The sequence below is a fragment of the Lycorma delicatula genome, chromosome 8 (genome assembly GCF_047948215.1).
Source record: "Lycorma delicatula isolate Av1 chromosome 8, ASM4794821v1, whole genome shotgun sequence".
Taxonomy (NCBI): domain Eukaryota; kingdom Metazoa; phylum Arthropoda; class Insecta; order Hemiptera; family Fulgoridae; genus Lycorma; species Lycorma delicatula.
Window position 1 is genome coordinate 128,090,711 of NC_134462.1, and position 24,626 is coordinate 128,115,336.

At 29.2% G+C, this 24,626-nt stretch overlaps 1 protein-coding gene across 2 annotated transcripts in view; it reads left to right on the plus strand.

Annotated features, from left to right (window-relative positions):
* The window catches only part of sxc (O-linked N-acetylglucosamine (GlcNAc) transferase sxc), a 222,586-nt gene that overhangs the window by 174,459 nt on the left and 23,501 nt on the right, over positions 1–24,626 (plus strand). For both annotated transcript variants that reach the window (XM_075373469.1, XM_075373470.1), the window contains 4 exons: positions 5,515–5,604; positions 15,603–15,708; positions 18,259–18,457; positions 23,035–23,231. In XM_075373469.1, coding sequence (XP_075229584.1) covers positions 5,515–5,604; positions 15,603–15,708; positions 18,259–18,457; positions 23,035–23,231 — 592 coding nt within the window. The remainder of the gene's footprint in view (positions 1–5,514; positions 5,605–15,602; positions 15,709–18,258; positions 18,458–23,034; positions 23,232–24,626) is intronic.

The window sequence follows — 24,626 nt, forward strand, 5'->3', positions numbered from 1 at the left end:
GCACTGCTTGCTTATCAGCATATTGAAATTTAACAGCGATTACAGTACTATTCCATAAAAGGGATTAATGTATTTTATTAAATTAACATATTCAAAAAATACACACAACTGCTTCATCTGAAGCTATTGGGAAAAAAAATGTTACCAGAAATATTAAAGGTTGGTCATTACCAAACAAAATTAAATTTCTCAAGCGTAAAAGAATTAATTTTTATATTTTTACTTTATGATGTAATGATACAATCGTTTAAAATGTTTCATAGATATGCTCACAGCGTAAATTGTGGTAGTTAATATACAATTTTAACACACAGTACAACTTCAAAAATGACAGTATGTAATTATAATGGTTTTATCATCATCTGATTCAGGTGTTCTCTACCCTAATATTGATCAGATAAAGCAGTGCAATTTAAATAAGGTAATGCAATTTATTTGATCACAGTAATAATATAAATAAATTATTAGATAAGACTCAAATTAAAAACAAAATAGTAAAATACACTGAATATAACATTAAATCTGTTTGTAAATAAAACTTTAAGATAATCTAGGTTGTATAGAATTGTCTTGCTTTTCTTACTGTTAATTGTTTGCGTGGATTGAAGTTTATTGTTATGTAGACAAGGAATAGACGTAAGTTAATGACTAGTTAATTTTAAGTAGAATACACAATTGTTGCGTTGGATACAGTTCCTCTTGTTACGTTAACTCTCTTTTACATCTTAATTGTTATCTCATCATTTAATCATAATTAAGGTAAACATGTGTTACCTTTTATTTTCTGATTTTTTTTTTCCAAATTGAGCAACATATACAAAATTGTTTGATTTTCCATTTGCTATTACTTACTACTGCACAGCATAGTAAGAAAGACAATAAATTACACCAGCCATAATTTAAATGAATTCATGGAAACCTTATACAATAAGAAAATCAACAATTTACATAGAAATGGAATGAATGAAAACATAATAAGAAAAAAATTACTAATATTATATTTTTTTATAACAATAAATAAATATGTATTTGTATAGGAACAGTAAATGTATTTATTATTATAAAAAAAGTAGTTTGGTTTATAAGTATTGTTTATTTTAAATACATTAAGTATTTAGGAAAACTGTTTTCTGAACTTCATAACAAAACTGTGGAATATGGTAACATTATATTTATTGTTATTCTTAAAACTATGGTTTTGTTAGAAATATAAATGCATATTGTGTAGTTTGAAAATGAGGTTAAAAATTTTATGAAGTGTTTTTCACACAAGCATTATCGCTAAGGTCACTGATGTCGGTAAAATGTTTGGAGTAGGGGGTATAAAAGAAAGTCAGTTGTGTGGGGTTTAACAACATTATATAGATAACTACTCTGGTGGGGAGGAGTTCTGTCTTGAGTGCAAAGTGCTGCAAACTGCTTTGTCCCTCTCCCTGTATTTATCAATAAACTTGTACGCATGCTTACACTTATACCCATTTTACTCGGTCTTATAAATTCTGTTTATATTTTCATTCACTTAAACTGGTATGTAACTAAAGTTTGAAGTAAAAAGGTAATATTTCGCCTAGGGTGTAGTTGTCATGTTGAATTAACAGTTATCATTTCACTAACCCCTGTGGCAGAGTATGACATCTCTGCCTTTCATACAAAAAGTTCTGGGTTCAAATCCAGAATCATTTTTTGCATTCTTTCACATTTTATAATTTTCATTTCTTATTAAAAATATAAAATTAAGTTATCCTTACATTAATTAAGTATACTTTTCTATAGATATCAAACAAGTTTTTTCTAAGGTTTAAAAAAAAAATTTAAGATTTGTATTTAATATTTGATTTAAATTTTTTCTTGTCACATTGATTGTATCAATTTGCTAAATACATATCAATCCCACTGAAATTCTCTGTAACCATAGTATGGGGTATTGAGATAACTAAACGTTTATTTTGTCCATTTTTTTTTTTTACATATTTTTGATCTATGCAATAAAATATGACAAAACTAATTATTTAAGGACCTATTTACGTACTTTCCTTATCGTGCAATGTAAAAAATAACATTTAAAAGTCAATTATATCACTATATACACATGTATTAGCCAAATTTTCAGTTAATGTTTTTATTATATCATGTCAGAGTGAAAATTAATTTGATTATACCTTCCTTAAAATGGAAAATGGACCAGTAGCAAATTGTAGAGAAGAATCCACATTCATCCTGCTGGAATATTATGTGAACAAGATTGCCATTACCACTCACCTTAAGGTCAGAAGATTAGTAGTATTATTGGTCACTCTTTGCTAGTGCAGAGTTACTTAATAGAGTAAGTTTCTTTGCCGGCTGCAGCTGTAGGGTAATGTATACCGCTGAATAATGGTTTGTTTCTCGTACATTTATTAATTCTTGGAATTTAGGTAGGATTTTTACTGAGCCGTGTCAGAAGATTGTCTTGTATTTTACTAACTATTAATTATTTTAAATTAGATATATGTATAATAATACTGGTAAATATAAATTATACCATTTAGCAACAACAGGCAGCTAACAATGCTGAAAGGTTAATTAACCTCACTACAGAATGGTGGAAGAAAAAAATCAATCCATATTTTAGAGCCTGATTCATTAGACTACCTCATTTATTAAAGTATTTTTTTTGTAAATTACCTGACATAAATTACACTAGAGCTGCATCCATTAACCAACATACACTTGCATATCATGTTAAAAATCTTAGTAGTGAATATTTAAATGGAAAAAATGTCTACAACAAACAATGCAGATTTGTTAATTATTCCATTACGCGCATAGACAAAAGGTGAAATATTTATTAAGATATTAAATATATTTTAAGCTCCATTTGCCCTCATTACACTTCATATGCACTCCCTTCCCCTTTCTATTATATTTCACATTAATTTTCTCTGTTTCATTTACATCATGCCTTATCCTTTAAGCTTCTTACTTAAAACTTGGCTTCAGTCGAGATAGATTTGTTATATTAAGATGCTTGTATTATATTGTAAGATTCCTAATGTATTGTGTTACTAGTACAACAACAACAACAACTTCTGCGGTGATTAACTGTTAAATGCCATAATGGTTGTAGGAAACTTAACATGACTAGTCACTTTCAAAAATGACAGTTATTTTTAAGAATAAACATTTTGAGTCCGGCTTATTAGAAAAACTTATGATTGAAGTGGTTTCCCATTGCCTTCACTTGTACCAAGTAATATACAGTTGCATACCAGCATATTTATCTAGTAAAGTGAAACTGCTTCTCCTACTATGCGATAAATTATGTGTGTTCAAGTTTAATGAGAAATATTTGTGAAATGAATTGTCAGAATTTTATAAAAAGAACAAAAAAAAATCAAACTACAGCCTGTTTGAGTGTGCTTTTAAATATTTTTCTGAAATTTTATTTCAGGTTTCTTTTTAGGTAATTGATAAAAAAACTATTTTTGAAGTTTAACTTTCTCATAGTACTTTAAATAAACTTGTTGAATCTCAAATTTATAACTTTGATCATACAGTTGTGATGAATTTAAATTTAAATTATTTACTTAGTAACGTTTAACCTTAAGTAAAATCCAGTCTCAGGATTGCTGTTTAAATGTGGTTAAAAAAAACGATCTTTTAAAAATAAAGTACTTCAGCAATTATAAATTTATGTGGGCAATTGCCTTACTTAGTATTAAATCTAAATTAAGAAAAACCTGTATTCGTTAATAATAACACTTTAAATACATATATTGTTTATTTTTACAAACTTCAGATTTATTCTTTTATAATTTTTTTTTTTAATTTAGTTTTCTACAGTATTTAAAAAAAACCCTAAGAATGAATTTAATTTATTAAATCAGAAAATTTCAGATTTTCATATTTGTTCATCAGTAAATTAAGATTATATTACAGATCCATCAACTAGATGTTAGTGTATATATACCAGGAAATAGTCACAGTAGAAGATTAAACTTGCCTCTCATTCAAAGAAATGTAAGACATGTAGTAATAATGTAATATCAGTTTTTCATATGTGCCTTGGAAACAATTTCCTATAATTTTCTGTATTTGTATTTGATGTTTATTGTGATTATAATTGACTGACATTTTCAGATTATCCAAACTTTCACTGACCTAATTCCCATCTAGATAAACAGACTTCCAGATTAACAGAGTCATCCTGTATTTTATTCTATTTATAATGTTTGTAATTTAATGATTGATTACTAGTAATATTACTTATTTTTCATTCGAAATATAACTATTACAGATATATCTGTAAGAAATGTGATTCACTACTATTCTATATTTATGTTAAAGTTGTGTGCCATGTTAAGAACGGAAGCACAGAAGAAGAATGTTGATAGAACAACAAATCATGATGTCAGTTAGGAAAACACAATCTATCACTCAGTTCTTCACTTCCAATGTTACTCGTCACATTCTCCCCATTTTATTCATCCTTTTATGTAATATTAATCTGTTATTCTGACCTTTCTGACTTCTCTGTCCAGGCTGACTTGACTAAATGATTGATTGACTTGAGGTAAAATTATTTGCATTAATGCTATTATTATTTTTTATCATGTAAAGTTAACCTGAAATGTTTTTATTTTTCTCATAAGATTTTTTTTTTTTAGCTTTAATAATCTTGTTTAACATATAAGAAAACTGTGTAATTTAATTCAGCCTCATTAAGAACTATGTGGAGTGATATTAATATGAAATCATAAAATGTCTTCTTTTTTTCTTCAATTCACATTAAAAATGTTCTTGTAACAGTTAAAAACGTTTTCATAATTTAAATTTTCTCTTTCTCTGAACTGTCTTAAGTTGAATTAATCGTATGTTTCTCAGTTTTCTAGTAACATGAGTTTAGGTACATGTAATATTTTATTAGAAGGTGTATATTTTGTCTCTAAAAAAAAGTATACTTCTAGATAACCAGTTTAATTTCTTTTGTGATATTTTAATTTAGTTCTTAAGGAATCTTAAATTTGTCATAAAAAACCATAATTAATATGAAAGTGTTTTTCATTAAAAAAATTTTATTATTCTATTCAACAAGGTTTATAAGAAGAAAAAAATATACCTAAATAAATAAATATATAATGACTTTTTTTCAGGCAAAAAACCTGAACAAGAGTTATTAAATTTTCACTTATAGATGAACTTATTAAATTTATACTTATAGATGAAATACTTCCTTCATGGAGTTAAATTAACAGAATTAAGAAGAAATGAAGTCTGACCTTCAGTTTTAATTTATTCTATTATTCAACTCATCTATACTCCTCTCTTTATTACTTAGATAATTACCTGCAATGACATAATATATTATTTTATATTACTAACTATGAGTAGCAATTAGTGTTGTAAATGTTGTCTCATTGTACATTCTATTTGATTTCTGACAACCAACATAACATTTAGTAGTCTTATAGTATTAAAAATGTAATAATTTTTTTATAGGTATTATATTATGGTTATATTTTATGATTGTTTCAGAGCGGTAGCAGCTTACCTTAGAGCCCTCAATTTGAGTCCAAACAATGCTGTTGTACATGGGAATCTTGCTTGTGTTTATTATGAACAAGGGTAAGCTTCTTTTTTTTTATAGAATCATCTTAGTGTAGTTCTGATTTCAATATTTTTAATGTTTATGTAAAACTGTTGTTTGTTGATAATCCCTTGTAATGCAACTATTAAACTGTTACTACTTATAAGTAGTAATTCAGTATGGCTGTATAGAAACTAATTAAACTAGAATATTTATGTAGATCATGTATGTAGCTACCTACATGCTGTCAATTACTATTGTTCATTATTCATGATTCTATTAAATTATTATTAGTTCTATTAATTCTATTAATTACTATTAGTTCATTATTCAATTTAAAATATTTGTAAATGTTGCTTAACTTTATTAAAAACGATTTTGTATATAATATCAGCCTTTTATCTGGAAAGTCCTGGGTTCAAATCCCATTCAGGCATGATATTTCTCATACACTATAAGTTTCCATTCCATATTCCCATCCACAAAAAATGTTTCTACAAGATATAGAAACAGGTAGATGTAATTACTACATCTGTACAGTATTGTGTTGATGTATACAAAGCGAACCACACAGTTCTGCCAGAAGTTTCATAAGCTATTATACTCGTGAAAATAATAAAAAAGTTCATAAAAATATGTCCTGAAATGCTTCGTTGGCAAGTTAAAATTGGGAAAAATCTCACTCAGATTGAGTGAAATGAAATGAGGTCATACTAAGATTTTTAGAACATTAATTTAAGGGGCAGAATTAGTGATTGATTATGGTATTTGACCTGATAAATCAAATAAAATAGGTTCCAGAACCATATCTACAGTAGTTTTTGAGAACTATCAGGTGAAAACCAATAAATTGGGGATAAAAAAACCATGTTTTTTATGTTTGACATATATAACTTTGTTAAATGGGTAATAAACACGGAAAACTTTTAAACAAAACTTGCAGAAAATTTAATTCTGAACAAAATGGTGTAAGATAAGTTGAATAAAATAAAGAAAAAATTTGAATTTTATTTAGAAACAGTACATTACTACATTTGTCAGAAAAGTAATGCTAATGCTATAGCTGCTGCAGTAGAATATGAAATATGTTTTCCAAATTTTAGGATTTCAGATCCCAAAACAATTAGTATGACTTTTCACAGTTTTCATGAAACAAGTTTACCTACATTTGTACCAGCTATGAACAATCTGTCCAGCATGATACTGTTACTAGAAGTTATTATTAATGCAGTTTAGTGCAGTCCAGGCATCAGTACAAGTCTTTTTAAACGGAGCCGAGTTTTGCATTTGATGGTTTGGAGGATGTTTTAAACAAAACAAATTTTATCCTTATCATAAACAGTCAGTTCAACATGTACACTCAGAGACCGTCCGCTTCGCTTGGAGCTCTGCAACTGGTTAAATACAAATCGACAACTTTACAAATATGTTTTGTTTACAAACGAGGTAATTTCAACCAAGATAGCATCAATAACTTTTGCAATGAACATTCATGGAGAGAAATAAATCCTCATGAAATGATGGAAGGCAATTTTCAACACCGGTTTAGCATCGGTATATGGTGTGGCCATTTTCACAATCAGCTGTTTAGATAGTAGATAGTTCATATTACCTGGCCGCTTAAATTCTGAACTAGCAGTTTCTTCAAGAAGAATTACTGCAGCTGCTTGAAGATGTTCCTGTAGCACTGAGAGATGTAAAGTTTATTTTCAGCATGTTGGTGTGGCTCTCCACTACACTCATACCATTTCCACTCGCTTAAATAATCATTTCCCTGAGAAATTGATCGATCATGGAGCTCCTCCACATTCCTGGCCACCAAGATTGCCTGATCTAACACCTTTAGATTTTTTGGCGCGGGGAGGGATGAAAATTATTGTATACAAATTAAAAATGCATTCTGGTAAGAAATTAACTGTCTGCATTATGGATATGGCTGAATAACTTAGGACAGCCCTGAAGAAATAAAAACAACAAAAGCAGTATAGAAGCATGTCAAGGAATCGGTTGAAAGAGGTGGGCCTATTTTTAAACAATTATTATAAACTGGTACATATAATGCTTTGTGGTGTAGTGTACTGTTTCTAAACAAAATATAAATTTTTCTAACTTTCCTTTATGTTATTCAAATTATGTTATACTACTTTGTTCAGTATTAAATTCTCTACAAGTTTTGTGTAAAAGTTTTATGAGCTTAATCATTTAACAAAGTGTATATGTCAACATAAAAAAACACGGATTTTACCCCAATCTATTGGTTTTCACCCCAGATTTATCAAAAACTACTGAAGATATGGTTCTGGGACCTCTAATATGTCTCAATAATGTCTTCAAAATTTCAGTACCTCATTTCACCATGGTAGCTAAAATCCAAGCTAACATCTTTACTTTTCCCATCTTAAAGGACAACCAAATCATCCGGTTTTTAAAGCAGTCCTCACAAGCATTCATTTACAATGATATGAAGACCATCCACATAATACAGCACCAGTGGGTGTTCATGCGCTTACTCTACCTTTTATATTTTGACATACGTCTTTTCCTTACTTATCCCTGTTCATATCCCCAATGGAGACTCGCCCCATAAATTTTAATTATGACCTCATCATACATAATAAAAAAATCAATAGCTCCCATCAACTTTGAACAAATTTTTTTTGATAGAAGTTTTACTAACTTCTATCCAAAATAAACCCAGATGCAGGAGAATACACAGATGGGTCAAAAACAATGATAACGTTTGATATACTTTGTTATAAATAATAGAACGTATATGTTCAGTCTACCTGGTATTACAAGTGTCTACAATGCTGAACTATACAGTATGAGTAAGGTTTTTTTAATACCATTCATCCTAAATACCGTTGCATCCTTATTTGTAGTGATTTGTTTAATCACTTATTGTAGACATCCCATCATCACTAAAATTCATAATGCAATCGCTGAGTTAAGCATCGCAATATACAAGTGAGTTTTTGCTGGATTCGTAGTCACGTGGGAATCCTGGATTATGAACATACAGATTACACTGCTAAAGACGCTTGTAGCCTTACACACTCTTGTGTGTTACTTCTACAGATTTTATTCCATTAAATTCTTCGAGGAAGGTGGCAAGGTGACTGACTGGACTACTACAGTAGATAATAAATTCTAATATAACAAGGATACTGTGCTCCCGTGTGGCTCTCCAATCTGGAATAATTGTCAAGAGGAGGCTATTATTTGCTGTTTGCAAATAGGACATACTAATCTTATAAACGGACACCTACAGAATCAGACTGATGCACCAATTTATATTTGCTGTAACTGCCAACTAACAATACACCACATCCTTGTGGACTACCTGTCTTATGCGGCGTTGTCATAAACTTAAATTAGGAGCTACCTCCAAGATATTGTAGGAAACAATATGAGGATGATATCAAATATCTTGTTCTTTTTTAAAGCCGACAACTATATTCAATTATCTAATACTTATAATTTATTTTCTCAGTACTTTATATTGTGATTAACTTCTGCTGTTTTTCCTGTTTTATTATGCAGTTTGTTAATTTTATTTTTTTCTGTTATTTAGTTTTATATTACTTTATATATTGCAAAATCATTGCTTTCGGGCACTAATAACTAATCTTTGTTGTGCATCCAAAAAAAATGTATTATTTTTACGAGTATAAAAGGTTATGAAAGTCCGAGGAGAACTTTGTGTTACACCCCTATTTGTATAGTAAAATATATTATTAAGCATTATTATTGAAAATGTTAAAAAAAATTATACCCGATCTCTTTTTTTTATTTTATCACCTTGTGTTATATTGGGATATGCGCAGATTGTTTTGGTCTGCCTTGCGTAATAAGAATGAATACTTCATCAATTTTTTTTTTTACCAGTAATTAATATTAGATCATTCATAGTGTTATTGTTAGTATATTTAATGTTAAACATTTTAAACAAACATAATATATATTTTATAAAATGGGTTCAGAAAAACTAGGTTAATGTATTACTGTTCTGTTTTTAGTAACAGTCATTAATTTTGATATTTAATGGAGTTATATTTAAGCTTCATTTCTTGAAAAATATTTTTCGACTGTGTTCTAATTCTATTTAAGCCAATTTTTTACAGCATTATTTAAATGAAATTCACCTTGATTTAAGTCAATGGTCATTTCAAATATGTTTATTGCAATCTTGCTTAATTTTTTTTTTAGTGGTTTTAAATTTTATTTAAAAATAACCTTTTGTATATACTGTAGTAGGATTTCAAAAGAATATAGATGTTCCATTGATCAGTTTCTAAAGATTATTGTGAACTGAATATTAATCAGTGGTACTGTGAAGCCTGATTATTTACTAGGAACTGGACAAAGCTACTTCTCAAGACTTGTACACTTTAACATATATTTTTTTAAATAATTATTTTAGAAGGGTAAAAATTAGTCAACCAATTTATATAGCTTTCTTTTAAAAAAATAATTAAGGAAATTTTTTTAGAAAAAATTTTATGAAGTATACCACGTAGTAGTTATGCAATGATGGTGCTACACAAACATCAAATGTAATCTGCCCATAAAATGATTGAAATATTGTACTTAGGAGTAATTTTTGAAACAGTGGAATGAAATTTTTGTATTTAGTCCAGAAGTTAATCCTGGTCCAAATCCTGTTAATTCTGTTATTAACCCTCAATCAATCCCAGCTAGTTAAAAAAGTTTGTTTATTGCTAGATGATGATCTCTAATGATAATGCAGTTTTGTAAAGAAGAGCTTAAATTTAAGTTCAGTTGTCTGCTAAATAACATAAATCGTAAATTAATATAATAATTAATTTAAGTTGTAATAATTGAGAAAAATGAAATTTTAACACTTTATGGATAATAACCAATATTATTGTAAGTAATTTTTAATGTGTGAAAAATTAAACCAATCATGCTATTTTTTTTTTTTTTTTTCAATTTTATTCTATAGAATAAAAAGAACTTTCTGTATACATATTCACACAATTTTTAACTAAAACTAATTGAGTATTTTGTATAGGGTCTTTTTCCACTCTCGCAAATAAAGTTGATGAATCTCTGGTACTCAATTCAAAAGTAATAATCCTAAGTTGCTCTGTGACCATTAAAATTATTGTATATACCAAATCTGACTCCAGATAAAAAATTCATTAACTTTTTTCCAGAATGACATTCTGTGCAAAGTGACAGTAATTCTAAAAATGGAATTTATAATAGAAAATGCTCTATATTAAAAAAAATCATCTTTTTAAATTAGAGCAGGTTCTAATTTAAAATAAAAAAGATCATAGCTAGAAAGATAGTAGATCATTGATAGAAAGATCACAGCAAGATCTAGCCAAAATAAAAAAAATCAATAATTTTTTTTTAGTAGTGAATAATTCACATTTGAAATTGATAACAGAAAATATGAAAAAACAATTTTCAATATGTATTTTATTCAGTTTTGTATTTTTTAATAAAAACTTACATTAACATATGACTGTTACATCTTAAGCATTTTAAAGCATTATTCCTCACAGTATGATTGATGCCCATTTTTTATAGAAAAGGATAACAGCTGACAAAAACTAGCTATATAAAATAAAGTCTAATTTTTTTTTGTAACCTTTTTGGTAGTATTCTGATCATCTTAAAATCAAGGAATCAGCGTATTTATTTATTCAGCATTTGTAAGATAGTAATGATACTGATAAATTCAATTTCATTTAAAAGATATGTTTTAAAAAATGTAATTACTTAATAATGCCTGTACGTAATGTTTATAAAATTTATGCCATTGCTTTGATGGTTATTGTTTGACAACTCCTCTATTATATTTATTAACTAGTAAAAAATTTGATGATTTTTTTTACTGATTTAATAAAATTTGTATCTTGTACAAAATTAAAATAAAATAAATTTATTCAGTTAAATATCATTGGGTTTTTTAATTGAATAGGTTAGATATTTCAATATATAATGTTTTTTATCAGATTGAAGTGTTATTTTCTACCTTCCAAGTTAAAGTATTCATACATTATGAAGTAGAAATATAAAAATGTTTCTATTATGTGGTTATCAGTAATAAAATTGAATATTTCCTCTCGTATCTTTCTTTCATTTACTTTATATTATTAAACTGATTTGATTTATTATTGATTAAAAAGCTCTATGTATAGTTAAAAAGTTGATTTTAGAGCATGTTTGTTTTTTTATTTTATTTTAATTCAGCTTTGTGATTTATCACACAAGAGTTGTTCAATAATAAAACTTGTTCTTCAGTAAAACTGTTTATTTAATCAGTATGACATTTTGTCACTTTTCAACTTAACCTCTAGCAACATTAATACATTTCTCCCAACTCCGAATCAGTTTATTTGCCTGCTGTAAAGAAATCCTTGTCTGGATTTCAGAGCCAATTTAGCACACTTTCTTTGACATTTTTTACCATCACCTCCTTGAGTTGAGTGGTCCTTTCCTGCTGATGGTCAGGTTCAGATTATTTCTTGACAGGTGAACTCATCTGCTTCCACTCCAAGTACTGCATTTTTGATTCTGGTTAATAACTGTGAATACCTACCTCATCACAGGTTAGAATACTTTACAAAGTATAGATCCGTCAACTCTCCTCAAACCCAGCTTGCATTTTGTATTTGAGCTTGTTGGTGATAATATTATGAAATGAAGTTCACTAAAACACGTGTACTTGTCCAGCTATAGTCTTGACTGTAATCCATCAGTATTCTTGGATGAGAGCGTATATGCAAGTTTCAAGCAATGGGGATGAAACTTCAAGACATTGAGAATGGTGTTTGTCAGTCACTGGACTCTGACGGTCTTTAAATTTTTCTCTGCAGTTCATACAACTTTTTCTTTATTGTTTTGATCATACACAGTAGGTCTGAAAAGTTCCCGAACTAAATTTCTGTAGTCAGTACAAGTGGCGCCATCTCTCAGACAACCAATGAACTATATAGTGCAATGTCTGATGAGTATGTGTGCAAAATTTCATCACTCCAGTCTCGAGACTATTTTCTGTTACCGAAGCTAAAGTTGAAGGTGAATGGCCACAACATTCTGGCCATTCAAAAGGCTTGCACCGAGCAGTTGAAGGTGACCTCACAAAGTGATTTCTCCAGGTGACTGTATTTCTCCAGAGTATTTGACTCCAGAGGTTACCAACTGTTTTGGTTCCTTAGATATTTATGTCTTTAATTATTGAATATATGCTAATCTAAGATGCTAAGGAGTAAGTGGTTGTTAAAGATTTTATATAACTATTTGTGTCCTTCAAAGGTTTTTCAGTTAAAACTAAAATTTGTTATATTGGAATTAAGCTTTCAATTACCAGCTTATCTTGCAACCTATTTTTTCCAGTCTTTTTCTTGATATTCATTAGCTCATATAAATTATCAGTTTCTTATCTATTTCCTTATCCTTGGTATTACGTAGGTGGTGTTTATACAGGAACTGGTGCATTTATTAACATTGATAATAAAGCCACATAGTGATTAAGAAAATTGTATGTTTTGATTGTACTGGAAAAATTTGTGTTCTATGTGTATAGCTGTTAAAATGTTTTGTTAATGTTATTTATAGCCTAACTTTAATCCGAGGTGAACATCAGAAGTAGAACTAAGAAGAAGTAAGTTACCCCTACCTGCGGTTGAAAGTACAGTTGGTTGTGACTGGGCTCACAACAAACATATAGGCTACATATATAACCAGAAATTAAAAATAAAGTAATGACAATAGGTGATCATTAAAATTTACTGTTTAGAAGTATATGAATAACTTCAGTGTTTTTGAGTGTGATTGTACCACTGTATTGAAAAAATTGAGATATATGAATACATCCTCATACCCGTTGTAGTTTTTACTTCTTTTTTTTACCTTGAAAAAGATTGTTCCAGTTAATCAGGTTAAATATCTAATAGCTGATGGCATTAAAATATAACTGATCTATCCAGGTCATAGACAATCTGCCTTCCCCATTAAAAAGAAAGTACTCTGCACCTTCCTGACACAATGTTGAGTAAACTCAACAACACTACAAATTGAATGACAAATGATTTTCAACTTCATTTTCACTGTCATTAAATTAAACATACAAGGGTTATTTTTTTTTCAAGGTCCGATCGGTTGTGAAATAAAAACCCACACAAAAAACGGATGAAACTTGTGCATATGTGTTGCACAGCGTCTCTAGTATGGCCTTCAATCACGCCGTGGTACTTCGTTTAGTTCTGAACACGCAGCTAGCACGTAAACATGTCTACAACAATAGCATCTCCCGCCAAGTGTGAAGTGCGTGCAGTAATTAGATTTCTTCAGGCTGAGGGGTGTAATGCTGAAATTCATCGATGAATAAGTAATGTGTACAGTGAAACTTCAATGAGTGATAGCAAAGTGCGACAATGGTGCAGGAACGAACTTTAAAGCAGGACGTGCAGCTGCTCATGATGCAGGCGGTCAGCGAAGGAAGCGAGTGTCAACCGATGATCTTGTTGAGTGAGTGGATGAAGCAATTCAAGAAAATCGTCAGTTCACAATTTCTGTATTGAGTGATTCATTTCCTGAAATTTCAAGGTCATCTCTACACCATTGTGAGTGAGAGACTTCAGTCTTTGTCCATGACAATGCACGGCCGCACACTGCAGCTGTAACAAAGAAACTCCTGCAGCGTTTTCATTGGGAAGTGTTTGATCACTCACCATACAGCCTGGGCTTGGCTCCATCCGTTTTCACCTCTTTGCTCACATGAAACGCTGGCTAGGACAACATTTTGGCACGGACATCGAGCTGCAGACCAGCGTAAAACATGGCTGAAAACAAAGGCGGCTCTGTTCTATGATGAGGGTATTGGAAAGTTGATACCATGCTACGACAGATGTCTAAATCGAAGTGGCGACTATGTAGAGAAATAGCGTAACTATGTATACTTGTTACAAATAAAAAACTGTGGTTTTAATTTCGTGATCAATCGGACCTTGAAAAAAAATAACCCTCGTAATGCCGTATTTTCAACATTTTGCATTCATATTAAATTTAAAAACTATAAAAATGTTTAACTTTTTTTTTATCATTCCTAGAAAAATTTAATAAACCACATAATTAATATATATTAGGAAGAAACTAAAACTACAGACAAATGAAGCATAATTAATTTTTGAGAAATTATTCTCTTAAATTGAGCCTGCTATTCAAAAATATAATATAGGTTGATGTATTCCATAAGGCTTCTGTCAATCCTAAGCACTCGATTTATATGTTTTGCTTCTGTCGTTTTATGTATACAATATTGATTGGTTGATGTTAAATTTCATGGAACTTTTCTACTAACTTCTATCATAAACAATAATTTTAATATTTTATATCCAATTGCAACATTATACCATTATAGTTAAAATAATTATAATTATATAATTATTATAACTTTTTATCTGTTATTTGCCTGTAATCTTTACATAATGAGCTTAATGTTGTTTTAGGATCCGGGGCAATACTGTAAACTGCCCCCGAACTACTCTCATAGGTGGATTGCCCTTTCTTACACCAGCCTTGATCATTTACTTTTTATTGGTTTTGTGAGTACAGCACTGACCCTACTAGGTTCTCTTTGTGTAAGGATATCAGGGCCTGATGCATTCATGGTCTTGGTAGGCCTTTTGACCAAATCAGAAATGCGTTTCCTGTGGTTGGTGTAGAGCAAGCATATAATGGCTGAAATTTCTCAGAAAACACCAGCCTTCTAATCTCCCTTCCAATAATCAGTAACAAATATTTTTATAGAAATTAAAGAAATTCAATTGAAAATAGGTTGATAGTAACTAAGATATATATTATACTTTTATGATGTATAATAATTTCTTCTGTAAAGTATTAATTTAAAATAGTTTATTTTATATCCATTCTCATTCATATATAAAACACCCTTTTAAATATTGTACTTGAATTCCATTCTAGGAATAAAATTGTGTTTAATAAACAGTGCGCTTTAATTTAATGTTGGTGCTAATTATTAAAATTTTTTTTACAGACTTATTGATTTGGCAATTGACACATATCGCCGTGCAATTGAACTGCAGCCAAATTTTCCTGATGCGTATTGCAACCTTGCTAATGCACTCAAGGAGAAAGGACAGGTATAATTTTGATTTTATGATCAAATTTTTTTCCTTTTTATGATTATTGGTTTTGTAATTATAATGTGAGAAATTGTGTTTTATTTTAACCCATTCAAAAAATAAGATACACATCACTTAACAGTGTCAAAATCCAAAAATATGTCTTAAAAAAGTACTTTTTGTATATCTATTCCCAGATCACTAATTCCACAAAATAACTTTATTATAGTAGTTATTAATATCCATTACTATTTTTCAATATGTTGTGTCAAAAAATACATTTTAAAGAGATTTGTTAATGTAACTGTTACAATTTGTAATAGCTTTATTTTACAGATTTGTGAATGGATTTTAAGTAAATTATTTTTTTTTATTTTCAATTAACTGTTCATTTAAGTTTTTTATTCTACATGAGTATGGCTTTTGACAAATCATATTAACTTTTTGACAGATCAAAAAATTGAGTCCATTATTTTTTTTTTTTTTTTTTTTTTTTTTTTTTATGGGATTTAGGACAAGATACCGTGTAGCATATAGAACTGGAGATAATAAATAATTACCTATTTTATTAAAAACAGTTGATTTGTTATATGTAAAGGACTGTTCTGAAATACTAATTGTGGTTCTGGATTCTGCAAAAAAAAAAAATATTTTTTGCTGCATAGTAAAATTATAGTTTCATTCTGCCACAAGACTTTCAGAGTCTAAAATTGATAAATGAGAGATAATTAGATATGAAATAAACTTTTGTTTTACAAAATAAAAATAGAAAACATGTATGTTTATTGCTTTTCTTCAGTCTTCCTTAAGTTCTGTACAGTTTTCCTGTATGTGGAACTTGTGGATCGCTTCTTCATAAAAGTGCACAAACTTTATTGTTGCTCTGAAATCCATGTCCACCCAGTCCACTTCCTTTAAATGGAAGCGAATGAAATTACTTAAGTATTCTTTTGAGTTTTTCAGATTTTTTTTATTCCCTAAGTTTTTTCAGTGTGTGTAGTACTTGATTAATTTTTACCTGTTGCTGTACGGAAGGTTATGTATTAATCCTATATAAATTACTGCAACACTATTTCCTTTAAATAGCCCAAACAAAACAAAAAATTAATCTGGATTGTGAGGGAAATTTTTTATTAAGGTTTCCCAGTAAATTTTGTTCAGTTTATCTTGAATGTTAATGGCAGAGTAAGATTTGCCAGTGTTATAAAGGAATCACATCTCTGATTGGCTGATATTGCCTTTTGTAATCAAAGTTGCAGCATTCACAGTGCCACATTTATACATCTGTCTTTCCACTCCTAAAAGGAAGTTTTGAGTACTTTTCCAGCTGACAGATGCATTTTCACTTTTATAGGACAAGGCTATCCACTCCTACAGATTTTAACTCAAGATTGTAGTAAAGGACTCATATCTCATTGCATATGGCTATTTAATGCACAAATTTATTTCCCTTGTCAAAACTGATTCCAGGAATCTCTACCAAATTTTCCGACTGTTTCTGATTTTAGGTCAAAAGTCTTTGAATCTACCTCGCACAGACTTTGTAGAACCCATTGTGGTAATTTAATGGGCATTTCCATGTCTTACACCCATTTCCAAAGCAATTTCATCAACTGTAAACTGCAGATCATCTTCAGTGTAGTCACAGATCGTTCAAATGTGGTTATCCATCATGTTCTTCCTTGAACCCTTATTGTGATTCATTTTCTACAGCTTCAAGCCATCCTTTAAATTTCCTGGTTCAAACTGAGGTACATACTAGTCTAAATGACGCTGTCATTCATGAGAAACTTACAATAACATATTCTGCAACTAATAGTGGAACCCCATGCTCTGACATGACACGTAAATGATGTGTTATTATGATTTAATTTTTCTTTGAGTTTTTTCTGTATGTTGTAGTTCTTGATTAATTGTTCACCTGTTGCCGAAAGGAAGATTATGAATCTTGTATAAATTACTGTAATACTGGATTTTACAATATTCTGTATAAGTATTGTGTTAATCTTTAAATTCTATTTATAATCTTGCAACAAAACAAACACATTTTTTTATCATAAGTTTCACAGCATGTCTGGGCATGTTTTTCCTCAGTACAATAAATCAGTATTGTAGAGAAGAAAGAAAATATATTGTGAAATCTTTATTTGCATTGTATTAGATTACAATTAACTAATAATTTGTATTGTGTTACAATGTTTCAACACAACAAATCAGGGAAAACTTGATTCTAGAAAAAAAAAATTACTTGAAGCAGACAAGTAATGTACTTGTTCAAACTCAGCCTTTTGAAAAGAACTAGGTGTGCCTAGTTCATAAGATCGTCACCTTATAACAACAGTTTATGCTAATAAATTTTTATCTACCTTTTTTTGTCACCTTATTTCAAAAATACTCATTTATTATGTTATTAACATATTATGTGTAATTAATATAATTTATTATGTTTTATTACATTATTAGTAAATCTGCCAATAATGAAACTGTTAACCTAATGTATTAATGTATTTTCACTTTAAAATATTTACCTCTATTAATCAATAAATTTGTTTATATGACTGATTACAGGTGGTTGAAGCAGAGGAATGTTACAATACAGCATTACGATTATGTCCGACACATGCAGATTCACTTAACAATTTGGCTAACATCAAACGTGAACAAGGATATATTGAGGAAGCGACTAGATTGTATTTGAAGGCTCTTGAAGTATTCCCAGAATTTGCAGCAGCGCATTCAAATCTTGCTTCTGTGTTACAACAACAAGGTAGGTAATTTATATTTACATTTTTCTTTTCTTTATATAGATAGATTCTTTATATAGAAGGGCTTTTTTTAAAATTAATATTGAATTAAAAGTTAAATATGCCTTATAAAGAAAATATGACATCAATTACTAAAATTAAATTAAAAACAAAAATGTATGTGATTTGCTAGCCAATGTTACACAACTGTACAGAGTTGAAATATAAATTAACAATGTCTGAAGAAGTGCTGCTATCTACAGCAGCTTTTATAATTGTGTCATTCTCATACTCAGAAGGTGATCAAATTAAATTTACTTTTATATATATATATAAAATCTATCTAAAATTTCTAAACCCCTTATTATTTATATTAGTATTGTATTTTTTAATTTCCAGTATTTATAAATTTGTTTGAATATCAGATATTAAATGTGTATTTATTAATTAATAAGATGATCAGAAAAATTAGAGAAAAACCTAGTTTTCCATTTTTATAATATCTAAAATGTTCATAGATTCTAGTTTTAAAAGATCTAGTAATCTTTGTAAATTAAAATGCAATAAATGTGACTATATTTATATAGGAAAACCACTAAATCTTTTGCTAGAGATCTTTTCTAGAGGTATATTATGATTCTTAAAAGAATTGACTTTAGAAAAATAATATATATATATAGATAATCCAACTTGATCCACCTGAGTACAGAAATTATAAATTAAATAAGATAACACTTACCTTATTTTTTCATATCTTACAATAGCGCTTTCGTGATGACCCACGTCTTAATTTGTAATTTATTTTTAAGTGTTAATATCAAACTACATATCACGTTCAAATACAATTAAATATATATATAAAGAAATTTTTAATAATACATGAAAAAACTTTTTTTAAAATTAGAATTAATATGAAATTCAAGAATTAAAATATAAAAAAATTTGGTACTTTCTGAATAAATGGAGGCCATCCTAACACAGTGCGCTGCGACTGTTAGGTTGAGGTTCATTTGCTGTGTATATGTTGAAAAAAATACTTTTCTTAATAGATAGGCACTTATTGTGGCCAAGGTCAGTGCTCCATGCAGCAAACATAGAAGCACATCTCACCACTACTTAGATTCGTATCTGGCTGAATACATCTGGTGATCTGCGGCCAGTGGAAATGTATTCAATGAGCTCCTCAGTGACGCAGTCAAGTTTTGGGACTCGGTTCAAATGCAAAAGTAGTTTGTATTAGTAGGGTCATTTATTTCTTTGAAATTATTTTCTAATATGTAATGTTTCATCAAATTATTATATTTTTTTAATATTCATAATTACAGGTGTATTGGTTTTATTTGATTTTTAAATAATACAGTTATTTTTATTTAATTTGTTTTTCAGATTGTAAATTTCTTTTTTATTATTAAAAATGGTTTGAGAGTTAAATTTTCACATTTAATTTCATGAATTTTATTACTAACGATATTATATAATTGTTCTTTGTCATTAGGATTTACTTTATTAATCTTATTTTAGAATCAAATAGTATATTTTTAATATTCTTATCACTACCATTCAGATTAAATTTAAATGCATTAGCCACATTAAACTGTTCCGTATCATCATGGTCAACATTTGTCAAATTTATCAAATCAAAATGGGTGTCAGTAAATGAGCCCGAATCCACCTGTACATCTTTGTAATGTTAATCTTCATAACCACCATTCGCTACAAAATCCCCTTGTCTATCTATAATAACCCAAACCTTTATTATTATAATTCTTATTATAAATGAAATTATTACTGTTATTTTTTGTTTTTATCAAGTTAATAATTTTATTATTTTTAAATTCATTAAGTTTATTTTTATGAATTTCGATATTAGTTTTAATCAAATTAAATACATCAAATATTAAATGTCCCAAAACTGGCACCGATTGAAGGTATGTATTATATAACTTAATATTTATCAACTTTCTTTTTTAATATGCTTAGTTTTGGTATTTTATTTCAATTTTATTTACCTCTATTAATTTTTCATAAAAATCACATATGCCAGCTAATATAAAAATTGTATTACTTTGAAGCTAATAAGGAACTAAAATATAAAATATTATGTCTCTTAGACATTAATAAATTTCTGGTTCGGTTGTTAATACACAAACATTTACTTCAACAACTGTCTTGTTAACTTAACAAATTCATTATGTTTATTATGTGTTCTATTTGTTTTTGTTTTTTTTTTATCAGGTTTATTACATGTTTTAGATCTGTCATCCCAAACAATTCAGTTGAGCACTATCTGCTTGGCAAAATCCCAAAAGTAATTTATATGATAATATCAAACTGCCAAATAAATTAATTTAGCATTTCTGTCTTTTATCAAAATTTAGCCCATCTTATTAAAAGTATGGTCGGCTACTATATTCATTAGTCAGTAATAAATACTTCTTGCATAATGCTTTGAAATCCAACTTTCTTTATCTAACTTTAGCGATCTAGGTTAGTTAAACATAGCTTCAGCTGTTTACACTTTAACCCTGCTGGGGAATTTTATATTATCTTTGGCAGCTGCACAGTACTCCTATGCAAGAACTGTAACTATATGCTCTGATAATAGATTTATACTGTTATTCTCCAGTTTCCTAATGTACACGTGTATCATGAAGTTCTCCCAGGACTTTCATAACATATCATGTGCAAGTTATGGCTAGTTGAAGAGTTCACTCAGATTGCAGCTACATCTATGAAATGAGGTCTTACTAGAATTTTTCAGACGTTAAAGGCCAAGATAAGCGATTTCTTATTGGTAATAGTTTTTGACCTTAAAAATCAATATAGGTCCCATAACCATATCAGCATTAGTTTTTGAGAACATGGCTGAATATCAATAAATTGGAATAAAAAAAATCCGTTTTTTATGTTTGAGGTATAGTAACTTGGTTAAACGGGTAATAAACACGTAAAACTATTTAACAAAACTTGTAGAGAATTTAATTCTGAACAATATTGTGTAAGATAAGTTGAATATCTATATGCAATATTTTTCATTTCATCCATCCCCAGAAAAAAAACTAAAGGTGCGGCCACCTAAAAAAATTTAAATATCTTTGGCCAGAAATGTGGATCTCCACAATCAATCCATTTAAGTGATGGAAACCAGCACCAGAGAAGTGGGGAGGCGTTACCATCATGATAGAAGTATACTTTGCCTCTCAGCACTAAAGGAACATCTTTAAGAGCCTTTGTACTATGAGTGGTCCAAACAGCTGATAGTGAGAGTGTACCATACATTGATGCTAAATCAGTGTTGAAAATTGCCTTCCACCATTTCATGAGGATTTACTTCTTTTTATGTTTGCTCATTGTGTAAGTTGTTTATGCCATCTTGAGTGAAATTTGCCTTGCTGGTAAACAAAACATACTTGTAAAGTTAGACAGCTAAGAGCTTAAAAACTTAAGTTATAAAAATAAATTTTGTTTATATTAAATAAGTACTTTCTGACAAATGTAGAGTAACGTATTGTTTCTAAATAAAATTTTTCTATCCTTTCTTTGTTTCTTTCAACTTATCTTATACCATTTTGTTCAGAATTAAATTATCTACAAAGTTAAAAGTTGTATGTGTTTATTACCTATTTAACAATGTTACTGTATGTCAAACAAAAAACAGGGTTTTTTAGGCCAATTTATTGGTTTTCACCACAGATTTCTCAAAAGCTACTGCAGTTACATTTCTGGGACCTTCTTTGTTCAAGTTTTCAGGACAAAAACCATAAGAAATCAGTAATTTTATCTCTTAATTAACGCCATAAAAATTTCAGTACGGTAACCTCATTTTACCAGGGTAGCTGAAATCCGAGCAAAACCTTTCACTAGCTGTAACTCGCCAACGAAACATTTTATGACATACATTTATGTAAACTTTACTACCATTTTCATGACTAGAATAGGTTATAAAAATCCCAGGAGAACTTTGTGGTACACTGTATATCACAGTACAATGCTGTATAGAGTAGTAATTACTTAAAATTTAAATAAAGATGCTCCGTAACAAGATAATGAACTACTGTGCTAACTATGGTCATTTAGTTTAGCTCATTGCAACAGAAAGTTTTAATACCAGATAGAAGAAATTATAAAAAATCATTTTGTATTTATTTCAAGTAATAAACATAGAGAAATTAGACCTGTCTGGATGAGTGTTCTGTTTTATTTTGGGATTTATTTAACACAATTTGGTGTATGTATTTTTGTCAGTCTACAATGCATAATGGACAATGCATGTTGTCCTTTTTGTCAGAATATGTTGTTAAATTGTTATTAATTGACTCAAGGAATCTATAAATTAAACTTGCATAGGTAATGGTGAGCATCTGTCTGTTGACTTTCTGCACCTCCACTCTATAACCTCTTCCTCTCTTTACATAATGGCCATGACAGAATCCATAGCTGGTAATATGTCCAATCTGATTATTTTTATTTAGCTTGAAAATCTTATTTTTAAAAGATTACAGTATTAAAAAACTTTCCCATATCAAAATTGTATTGTGTCTCATGACATATTGATGATTTTTCTTTGTGTTCAGATTGATTAAGTAATTTTTGTTTATAGGAAAATTGAATGAGGCATTAATGCATTATAAGGAAGCTATAAGAATTCAACCCACATTTGCTGATGCTTATAGCAATATGGGAAATACATTAAAAGAAATGCAAGATATTCAAGGTGCACTTCAGTGTTATACTAGAGCGATACAAATAAATCCAGCCTTTGCAGATGCACACAGCAATCTTGCCTCTATACACAAGGTAAATTTTGGTTCTTTTCTTTTAAAAATATTTTTGTGGTGTACTTATTATATAAAAAACATCTTTTCTGGAATTACAGCATTACAAATGTAAGCCATATATTTTGTTAAAGAAAGGGCCATTTCAACTAGCCACCACTTATACTTTGGAAGCAGATAGCTTCCAAAGCATGCTTGGTTAAAATGTCTTTTTGCTCCTCTGTAGTAATTTATTGACATTCTTATTAGTTGCTATGCATAACTAATACAATAAATGCTAAAATAAATTAGTTCAGCAAAGTGTGAGGGACAATCAGTAATTTTTTTCGTAATGGTGGGGAATAAATATTGTGCAGAAATCCACTAAATTTTTATGGACCAAATTCTATATATGACAGTAAACTTCAAAAATAGTGTTTGTTTCAAGAAGGAAGAATGAATTTTCATGACCCAAAGAATTGTTAACGATTTGTGATTGCAAATGATTTGTTGGGAAAAGTTGGCAAAAACAGATGATTTATAGTTTGACAGCTGTCAAATGAATTTTTAATAGTTTCAAGTTAAGGGATTAATGGAAAACTGGGTTACAGAAAGTTGTGCCCCAGATGGATGCCAAAAACGGTTGACTGATGGATAAACTTAAGGAGTCTTGTTACAGTTCAAACATTTTTATAGTTCTTATCAAAATGAGACAGATGAACTGCTTAAGCACATCGTGACTGGAGATAAGACTTTGATATCGTGCACTAATAATGTTGAAACAAAGTAGCAGTTGATACATTGGTGGCATTCATCATCTCTGAGGCCCAAAATATTTAGCAAGAATTGCTTGAAGTTTGGATTCAGACATGAAGCTTATGGCCTTTTTTTTTCGAAAACAATAAGATGTTGCTTATTATTGATTTTCTTGATCTTGGAAGTATTGTAAATGTCCGTATACATTTTTTATTGGTACTCTTAAAAAACTTTGACTTGTATTTCAGAACAAAAGGCACATGAAAAATAAAGTTAGTCGAATAATATGATTATCTGTGTGTTAAGTGAATAGTGAAATGGGGGAAAAAATATATATATATTTATATATTTGCTATTTAATTCTGATTTTTCAAGTGACAAAGATTTTTCTTTGTCACATTCATTTTTATATCAAAATAAGCCTTGTTTAAAGAATATTTACCATATGTTTTGTGCTGAACAGATATAACAATTAAGTACCAACTAGATTCCCAGTTACGCAAGCAACTATCGGCACATGACATTTTCTGAAAAATGTAAATAGTTTCACTTAATACATTTTTTTTTTAACATAAACAAAATTAACTAGGGTGGCCTATTAAATAAAATGCTTCAGAAAAGTCTTACCTCTCTGATCATAGCAAGATTGATGCATTGTAGTCTAATGGAGATAATGAAACGC